This window comes from Labrus mixtus, chromosome 10, assembly GCF_963584025.1.
Source record: "Labrus mixtus chromosome 10, fLabMix1.1, whole genome shotgun sequence".
Taxonomy (NCBI): Eukaryota; Metazoa; Chordata; class Actinopteri; order Labriformes; family Labridae; genus Labrus; species Labrus mixtus.
Window position 1 is genome coordinate 14,957,054 of NC_083621.1, and position 10,739 is coordinate 14,967,792.

The 10,739-nt window shown below is 38.5% G+C and overlaps 1 protein-coding gene across 1 annotated transcript in view; it reads left to right on the forward strand.

Moving 5' to 3' along the window:
* Positions 1-1,823, forward strand: part of glra4a (glycine receptor, alpha 4a) — a 47,069-nt gene extending 45,246 nt beyond the window's left edge. Inside the window, exon 9 of the mRNA XM_061048522.1 lies at positions 760-1,823. Within this exon, the coding sequence (XP_060904505.1) occupies positions 760-1,062 (303 nt within the window). The 3' untranslated portion in view covers positions 1,063-1,823. The remainder of the gene's footprint in view (positions 1-759) is intronic.
* Positions 1,824-10,739: the final 8,916 nt, after the last annotated feature.

Genomic DNA, 10,739 nt, shown 5'->3' on the forward strand with positions numbered 1-10,739 from the left:
AAATTATTTTCTTCCCTCTAATGGTGATGCCCTCTGATCCCCTTTCTCTGTGTCAAAGAAATCTCAAATAGCCCAGCAGATTAAAAAAAAAAAATTAACAGTTTAGTGCCCATCGCAGCATGAGGATTTTGAAAAATTATTTTAACAACACTAATTATTTACTCATGGTATCTGATTTTCAACTCAGAGGCTCTTCTGACTATTTTCTGCACAACAACAACATAGTTTGTTTTGGAAACCAATTGTTGCAATTTGGTGTTGAAATGTCGTATCTTATTTGATATAGAAATACATTTTTAGATGAATATGTAAAGAAATAAACATTATCAAACAAACAAACACGCTTGTGTATTGCATTTGTTACACATAACGGAGTAGAAATTCTAGGCCTAATTTAGCAAACAGGTCAACTTTCTTCTGATTTGTATCAAACATTGTACATTTTAACATCTATAAGAGTTGTATAGGATTTTGGAAAGACTTTAAGAACAGTTGTTAAAGTTGTTGGATGAGCATTAAGTATATGCCTGTTTTACATTCCATCTGACAAATCATCCTCTGCATTAAAAAGCTTTATCCCTGAATTCATATACTTAAAAAAAACTAAAGATCTGCTGGATGAAGCACTCTGCTGCCCTTTTGTGCCTCTACAACCCGATGCATTTGGGAATGAGCCACTGAGAGAAAATGTAAAAAGCTCTAAGTAATTCATGTTGTCAGCGAGAGGCCAATCTTTTTTCCCTCTGCTTGACTCCACAGGAGGAGGAACTGGTGAGGGAGAGCCGCGGCTTTTACTTCCGAGGTTATGGACTCGGTCACTGCCTGCAGACCAAGGACGGCACCGCTGTGGAGGCGGCCACAGTGTTCACCCCTCCTCCTCCCCCGCCTCCTCCGGTCACCGCGTACGACGGGGAGGTGCTCCACAAACGCTTTGTGGACCGGGCCAAACGCATTGACACCATTTCCAGAGCCGTGTTTCCCCTGAGCTTCCTCATATTCAACATCTTCTACTGGATCACCTACAAAGTGCTGCGACACGAGGACATCCACGCCAATTTGTAAAAAGCTCTCTGCTACATTTTAAGGGTTTTTTTCTTCTCAGAACCGTAACTGCCTGTCAGAGCTACATAACAGTGAAGAAATGTGTTAAGAGGCTTTATCTGCTTCGAAAAACAACTGCTAAAAACGTTGTGCTCAGGTGCGTCTTCAGGATCTCAGATGAGGAGCGATTAATGAGAAAGTCAAGTTAAGCTGCCTGGATTCAGGCTGGTGTTGTTTGTTCATTTCTGTCCTAGTTTTTTTGATTCGAGTGGATTACAACAGAGACAAAAACACGGATAGTTCTTTGTGGGTTCATGACTTTTGTTTGAGAGTTCAGAGGAGTTGGCGTTGATCCTGGCTGGATGACATACACTGACTTGAATTTTGACACAAAGCATCTTTGAATGAATGTTTTTGAAAATTTAAAAGATAATGGGTTTTTTACACCTTTAGATTATTAACGGGATATAAATAGCTGCAAGGGGGGAGGACTGGGTCTTTGATATTTATTCATATTTAACAAGTGGTGATAACTCAATTTAGATTATATATAACAGTGTATAAAGTGTACATAAACAAAGCGCTTCATTAAAACTGCACAAAGCACAAATATGTATTTCCTTTGTCTACATTTAAATAAATTGTTATTCTGCCAGGAAACCTGAAGTGAATCGCTCCTCTTTAAGCTTAAGTTTTTCTTGAGTGCTTTTAAAAAAAAGGATGCAGTACAGAAATGTTTTTCCAGATGAAAAATTAATTCAGTCACAGGGTAACTGATTGCACAGCTACTTTTCTATTTCAGCCCTTTAATAGCCTCCATCACATCCAAATCCCACCAGATCAGGGGAGAGGGCCTAAACGAAACGTGGATATCAAATGCAACAATAAAGCAAATTGAAAATGCTGCAGATGCAAAATAAGTAATCAGTTCACATCAGTGGCTCTCGAACTTTGTATTGCTTTTCAGGAGTCTCATCATTAGCTGTAAAACAATACACTTGCATAATACATCTTGGAGTAATCAGGACAAAGTTGTTGAGAAAATTGCATAAGAGCTGATATTTCTTCCCCAAAGAGTGGCTTTAAAGGAAGGTGTGGTAATGCAGGGCTACAGTGGAGGGGGGCAGTGGAGGGGACAAAAGAGGGGAGGGGGGGCAGTCAGCGAGGGAGGACGAATGGGTTTTTTAATGGGAAATCAGAGGGTTGTTTTATCAACTAATGAGTTTGAAAAGGGCTTGGTGTTCCACTGCTAATGACAATGAAATTCAGAGAGGCAGCTGTAGCCAACTGTCCTTTTGTCGGCAATCCTAATCAACTCCTCTGTATTGTACAGTTCCCCAGGTAATGAAAAAGTGTGCTTGTGTGCGTGTGTGCTAAAAAGGGAATGTGCGTTTTCATGCATGCCTATGTTTCTTTTTTATCCTCTCTCTGTGGTTTATATTGATATAGATTTTTTTTTAAACATATCCACTGGTCCGTATTATTGTTCAAAATCAACGACCTCTGAACTGTTGCAGTATAAAAGTGTACGGTACACGCACCTTGACAACATAAATAAAGACAAACAAGAGGAGTTGGCTTTATCCACAGAGAGCCGATGATTTGCCAAGTACGGACAGAGTGGCTTGACAAATTCGCTGAAGTCCTTCTGACAGCTTAAGAAGATTTAGAAAGCAGAGTGTGTAGCCATGCAGATGTCAAAAAGACAAGCTGTTTGTCTCTGGCTTTACTTTTCCCATCAGACAAATTGTTTTCCAAAAACATTCATCTCCAAATAGGCTGGTCAAATAAGTACACATTTTAGGTTAACATAAAACACACACAAAAACACTTGAATTAAGTATGCAAATGTATTTAATAATGGTATTTAGAAGTGGGTGGAGCGTCACCATCAGGTCAGACTCTTAAAACAGAACTTCGAGAGTATCTAACTGTTGTGTCGTTATGTATTTTCTACTGAAACTGGATAGAACCAATCACAAGATAGAAGGCGGGACATAACGTTGTGATGAATTTGATTGGATCGCTAGCTTTCTAATTGGTTTAAAATTAGTAAACGCCCCGTAGTGCAGGATGAGTCATCAGACATTTTAAACGTTTTTAAGGAAGAGAAGATACAGTTTTTTGATGTAAAAATACTCAGATAATGCTATATTGATATATATTGGCAGATGAATGAACATCTAATACAGGAATGCTGGAATAACCCAGTTTGAACCAATAAATTCAGTTTGAAAATGTAGACAAAATAGTCTTATTTGATTATCTAAAACAACATTTATTTTATTGTTATTGCTTACAATTAAAAAATATAATATTTCAAGGACACGGGGATCTGATTGAAACCCATTACATAGTATATTCAGATGGTGAACCAGCTTCACATGACAACTTCCACCACACACAAAAATCCATGCTAGGTAGTATTTAAGAAATACACCCCTTAACTCTAACCTGTTTGCTTACACAAGGAACCAAAAATATAACCAAAGTTTTAGAAATGTTGCATCAGAATATCCCCCAGTAAGGATGGATTTATTTCACCACAGACTTTGACGCTTTATTTGTCAAGCTGCTCATTTAAAGACCTCCTTTAACAAATGTTGTTTTCATGAGTCACACGTGCACATTTTAGTCATCAGGTTGTGTACAAATGAACATACAATACGCAGGGGAAAGAAAAGAATGCATGTTTGATAGGTGCTGGTCATCATGGCCTCAGCATGCCCTTGCCGTCTCCCTTGGGGGGAATCAACATGCTCTCCCCCCTTCTCGTTTCAGCTGAATGTCAATGGTGCCACGGCTAAAACTGATGTGTGAGCGTTGAGAAAGCAGCCAAAGACCTGCAATCAATACTGCTGTCCCTTAGAGCGCCAGCATCTTACCTTTTCACACACATAAAAACAGAAACATAAATGCAGACACAAAAAGAATACTCAGGGTTTAAACTTGTATTTGGCTAAAACCAAAACAATAGGCACACCTGTAATATAAGAATTGTACCTATTTTTTATTTTCAGAATTTTATTTTTTTAGATACAAAAATTAAAAATGTGCCTGCATCCCTAGGAGCTGTATGCCTGGTGGAATAAGAAATAGCAGCCCAGGGGGATCTATTGGTTTCTTTTGACAGTGATGTATTAATGAGACCACGCTACACATGTCACCTTTAAATATATGGTTGTAAACACAGTAAAGTGCTTGCTCCTCAAACCATTATGGATGCAAACCTTGTGAATGTCACCCAGCATGTAGAAATAGATATCCTTGTTGTGTAAATACACTTTTTTTCCCCCTACAAGACCACTTGGGATTCCAGGACTGTGTGGGTGGTTTAAAGGTTTGATGCAATTTCTGTCTATCCAGTGCTGAATGATCTCATTTGGTAATTCTGAGCACGGATGAGTTGGTTTGGTTTCTGGTTTCTGTTTAACTGCATCAGAACTGCAATAATTTTTATTTACAAGTTTGCTCATCAAAAAACATAATTAAAAAAAAGTTGCTTCTGCAGGGGGATGCGGGATGCCAAAATCCCCTCTCAACCCTCAGGGCTAGGATTAAAAGAGATAGTGAAGTGGAATATTCATCACAAAATGTTAAGGACAGATGTTCAGGTCAATAACTAAATAAAAATGACTCATTAATAGAGTCCAGCAGTCTATGTATTGACACCTGCAGCATGTGAATTGGAAAATTAAACCTTCATCTCAAAATGTTGGCAGCTAAACATAAAGAATTCACTCTGTCAATTTACAACCAAGAGAGGTGAAGCTTGTATTTTTGTACCTTGTCTGACAACAGGTATTGGTTCATTCCTTTTAATTTGACATTTTCCAATCCTAATCTCAGAACACCAGCCAAATGAGTCTTCAATAATCCAACCTAGATTTAGCCAGAAAGGTGAATATGAGAGTTTAAGACGTGATTCCTTAATTACAATCTGGATTAGAAGGTACTCTGCCATTAAATCTGACACTAAACCAATCCCTGTGAAAGCTCGATAAACTAAATGCTCACTTAAATACCTTTAAAATGGAGAAGAAAACACTTCAACCTCTTCACATTGGGCCACAAATCTCAAGGTTAGTGCCTGAGAAACCTCAAGTAATGGATGGTGCCTTAAGGTCCTGCTCAGGCATTATTCAAACAACATGCTAACTGCTGCATACTGTGAGAAAGGTGCAGACAAGATGTGATGCGTTACGTTAAAATGCTAAAGACAAAACTATTGCTTCTGTTCTCCTTAGAGCTAAATTGTTAAACCAGATGCACTCTTTTAGACTCAGCTTTGTTGACACTTTTTACACTTCCAACAGACAACCTTTAGCACCAACTTTATAGCCAACGTAAAGGCAGATGTAAGGAAACGTGATGCGGAGAAGAGTTGACAAGTAGTTCTCTGTCCACCCTCTTTCCATGAGTCAAGAAGGTTGATGCGACGCTCCTCAGACAACGTCAGATAGGCTCCGAGGCTGTTTAACCTATAATGTTTTTATAACTTGACTCGTATACAAGTCCGAGAACCTTCATGTTTTTTTTCCCCCTTTGTGTCTCATTTGAATAATACAATCGGAAAACATGCATCTTCAAAGGACATGCTTTCAAGAAAACAGCAGGGAAAACCTACTCTTCAAGCGTCTCTGGAAAACTCCTTATATGTACTTAGAAAATCCTATGTGGATTCATTTCCACTAATCCCTTGCTGCTCTTCTACATTTCTGTAATTCCAACATCTGAACGAAGCCCTACAGCTGGGAAGACTGCAGTACAGGGGTTGTAAGTGGATACTGGTTATAGACACATGTGTGCACTGTGTTTCTTTTGTGTGTAAACAGGAGAAACAAGGAATTAGTCCCTACACAATCCCTCTGTAGAGAGAGTATGGCAGCAGTTGGAATTATGTCAAACCTCTGTTTCTAAATGTTGCTTTAGAAGATGTTTAGAATTTCTTCAGGAGTGCTGAAGCTTCAAAATTGAATTACATTTGACATCAACTTTAAGACGGCATAACATTTGTAAGGGATCCCTTTAAGAGCAAATTTATGCATGCAAAGTCAGCAGCACTAAAAAGGAAATAAATATGTATTTATGGGACTAAGCATAGCAAGAGCAATTATATTTTAGTAGATAAATGCAGTAATTATATTTTAAACAAATGAATGGTTGATGTTTCTGTATAAAAAGTCAAGCATATTCACATAGTGGTAAAATGTTTAAAAAGCAGTGGTAAATGGTAAATGGACTTGAGCTTGTATATCGCTCTACTAGTCTTCTGACTACTCAAAGTGCTTTTACACCACACCTACTCATTCACACCCATTCACACACTGGAGTAGAGAGTCTATGTAAAGTGACCATCATTAACAAACCTATTCATACACATTTATACGCCGCCGACGAAGCAGTGGGAGCAACTTTGGGTGAAGTGTCTTACCCAAGGAAACATCAAACATGGTCATCAAACACAGGAGGCTGGACTACAGCCGCCGTGGAGAATGTACACTTTCAAAGAACACAAACATTTACTACACTGTAAATGTCTGGCTCAGTTTGTATCAGGGTCACATTTCTAATAAAAAATGTTTTTTCAATCAAGATAGTTTTTCATTTCAGTTAGACAACTGACACATAGATGCAACTGTGAAACCTTTGTTAATGAATTGGTGCTTTTTCACCCTTTAATGTAAAACACCATTCCTTTCCAGTACTTTCACTTCTGTGGAATTCTTCTTGCTGCAGGACTTTTACTTGCATTGGGGTGTTTTTACACCGTCTTCTTGGTAGTTTTTTAATTATTTTGATTTTTTATACAGATTATTTTTCTGGCTTGTGCCTGTTTTACTTCATCCTATTTTTCATCTTTGTCTAGAATGACTGCAGAGTGGGAAAATGTGTGCAGGTAGGCATGTGCCTGTAGGGACTGACATGTAAAGAATGTATTGTATGTCTTTATGGGTGGATATGTCTGTTGCCTTGCTCAACACTGTGTCTATCCCTCATCTCCTCTGCTTGCAGGCCTCTACTGCTGCTCTGCTTTTGCTGCTACTTAAGTAAACAGAGGGTTTTCTCGGTCCTGTCCATCAGACACGACTCACACTGAGGTTGATGCCCAAGGGAACAAGTGAGGAAGACAGCTGGCAGCTTTTCTACCTCTGCGGCTCTGACACGGATCCAGTGCATGAGGATGGCTGAGAGAGGTGAGCCAAGAGGGGAAATAACGATTTCCCCAGGAGACCAAGCATGTATGAGTGTACGTGCATGTCTGTGTATGTGTGAGGGGGACTCTTGAACTCTAGAAAAACAAATAACTCCTTGGGTTCTCACCACAAGCAGAGAAAATATAGAAATAAATCATTTTCACCGTTATCGAAGAGTGACCATTCTGTACCTCTGTGACTCACAGCCAGACCAAAACAAGACAGACACCTCAGAGTGTGTTGAGAATGTTTGAGAAAGTCATTACTTTTTTCTAGGACGGGCTAAGGCACAGCTGGCATGCAAAGAAATATTGGTTTGAAGTCTTTTTACAATTAGCTTTTGAGGATTAGTTTTCATATTCACCCTGCCTTCATAACAACAAACAGCAAAGAAAGAATCTCGTGGTCTTGTACAGCAACAAGGATTTTATTTTTTAAAATAAACTCAAAGCCAATCTTATCTCTGTACCAAGTTCAATCTTAGTATAGTACATTAGAATTTCCAACAAGCTCTAGCCTAAAGGCTGAAGTCACACTTCAAAACCATTTCTACATATCTTTGTGCGTAAAGCTCCCATGCTATTCAAAAGGTTGCATTCATTTATACTTTTCTATTTTATCACTAGCTATTTGTTTACATTGTGGCTAGATACAAAATACAGAAGAAAAAAAATCTTATGACAACACCAGTCAGTCAACTGCCTCCACATACAGCAACCAAAAGGGGAAACTCTTCAAATCATTTGAAGCATGGTGACTCACAATATACAGAACATTGGGTTTATATAGACTTGGTGTGATTATTGCTGCATTCATGCCGTGTCTGACACATCGGAAAAACGAATGCCCGAGTTGTAAAATGCACATGAACACCTGCTCAAGTCGGAACAACAACTCGGAAACTCAGAAAAGAATTAGGTGCCCAACTTGTCGACTTGACGTCAGAATTGTCAACACATAGGTGGCAAAATATGTTTTCTTGCATCAACGCTATTATTTGCTGTTGTTACAACATTCCGACTTTCCGAACTGAAATCACGTGAACACACTGAAAATTGGAAGAACGACCTCCCAACTCGGAAACTTGGACAACCCGAGCAGCACATGCATGCAGCACGTCGTACATTCAATTGAGTACATATCCACTAATCAGAAACAACTTTGCTCTTTTCTCTTTGTCATCTCTTACCTTGCAAGGTGTTCGGTCTTGGTAGGCTTCTTCAGTCAAGGGCACTCTTTGTCTGGTGTCTCTCTTCTCAAACTCCTGTAGGTACAGCTCTTATCCTTCTCTGTTGTTTGGAGTCCTGGAAAGCCACTTCCTACTTGTACATGGTCTTTAGACTTTATTTGAGCATTTAGTTGTTTAACAGCAAGTAGAGTTTTTTCTCCTTTGTAGCTTGTATTTAGGCCACATGTGTTTACTGTAGACTCAGTACTGTTTGTCTTTCATGCAGGTTAGGTAGGGCCGGTGGAGTCATTCCTCAGTCTTCTCAAACAACTGTTTCACAAGCATTTTATTTTAGCTAAATGCTCCGGTTAGAAACTCCTTCTTAGTTAGTAGCTTGCTCCTCTCTCACATGCTGCCTAACCAACAGAGTGAGCAGCCATTTAAACACTACGTGCAATTAAGCTAATCATCCTCAGGTGTGCTGTGATGGTCTGCCCCTTTAAGAGTGGGAGGAGTCAACACACAACACCTGTTCAGTTTTCCCTAAAATGTGACAGTGTTAATGTATGCAGGATATAGAGTAATTACTTTATTAAAAAGAGATTCAATTAACAAAAGATGAATAAATAAAGAAACAGCACCTGCAGACAGATTTGGAATAAATCTGCCCATTTGTATGAAAATTTCTCCCAATAGTCATGTGGCTATCAGAAAACCTGTTGATAGTTTGTGTTTCTATTTTCTTTTTGCCTAAAACACATGACCAAGATTGCTTACTACATGAAATGAATGCAGAACATGCAAATTGTAATATATATATATATAAATATACAATATGTATTTATTGATGTTTAAAAGTGAAAAACTTTTTGACAGGGGCCCTGGAAGTGAATCTCTGATTCTGAAATACAAGCAGATCCTTATATTTAGTTTCAAATGTAAATATTTAAATGTTGTAACATTTCACAACCATAAAGTAAAGAAACTGAGATAATTACTTCTTGAAGGTGACAGGTCTAAGAGATCATTCTCTTTTTTGCTTGTTAAAAAGGGATCAAAGAAAAATCCCTTTGTTCAATATTACATTTAGGGGAACACTAAACCAGTATGATAATGAATCCTTGGGATGTCTTCTATTTCCATACTGCGTCTTTTTAACAGGCAGAGCTAAATCAAGGACCATGTCAACTGTCAATTCTTTTACCACTTTTTGCTTTAACTAACTATTTCTATTCAAGTTTGATCTCCTGTTATTACTATGTACATTTTTAATTAGATTTTTTAAGAAAGCTGGTGTTGACTTTTACCATATTTTTTAAAGGTGGTTATTTGAAGATCAGTTTTTGTTGTCTAATCATGTTAAAGTTTCTAATGTAATTAATCCAGGTTTTGGAAGTTGCACCCCTGCGTGTTCAGGACAAACCCTTTCAAATTAAAAGTATAAGGCCAGACTCATCACTCCTCACTTCTTTTCAGCAAAGCACGACAGAAATCATCTCCAGCAAGGATAACATCCTAACCCTAACCTACATCTACTACCCTACAGGCTATGCAGCACACGTGTCTGACCCATAGCCACAATGAGGTGGCAGCAATATTGACAGAGGTTTCCTGATCTCCTGCAGCACTTTGATGACTGTACTGTGTCACTGGGTCTCCTACGCCCATCCTGCCTCCTTATAGCCCATCCCATACTAATGGTCTTCCTCCATACCCTGCTGATTATACTATAGGAAACCAAGATTGCTTCTTCCAAATGACGGTCTTGAACCTTCACATCCATCCTCTACTTCATTCACTGAATGCATCAAACAGAGATTGGTTGTATGTTGACAAAAGTTGCTGAAATATTGCATCTTGAGCCCTGTGCAACAGCTTTGAGGAAAATGCATATTTTAAAGTTAGGATCTGTATATTAAATCAGTACTTCTGATTTCAATTATTGTCATTCACATTAACAGAGTTGTTCATGTTAATATTAGACTGATCAGTCGATTATCATACTTTGTTTTTACTGTTGCTGCTACTACTACACATACTTTTAATATTGTTACTGGCATGGTCGCCATCATACAGTTTTATTCTAAGTCGGTTTTGTTGCTGTTGTTGTTTCTGTTTGATTGTCTCCTGCACGCCCAACACAGCTGCAGCAGATGGCCAACACGAGTCTGGTTCCTGTTAAGAGGAAGGTTTTCCTTGATCAATGTTTCTTTGCTTGTAGCAATCTGACCAGCTATCTGATTGGATCAAATCTTGAATACAGGTTGTGTAAAGTGATCAAAACAGATCATCAGATAAGCTCAGGTCATATCATCTTAATTTTCATCTGGATA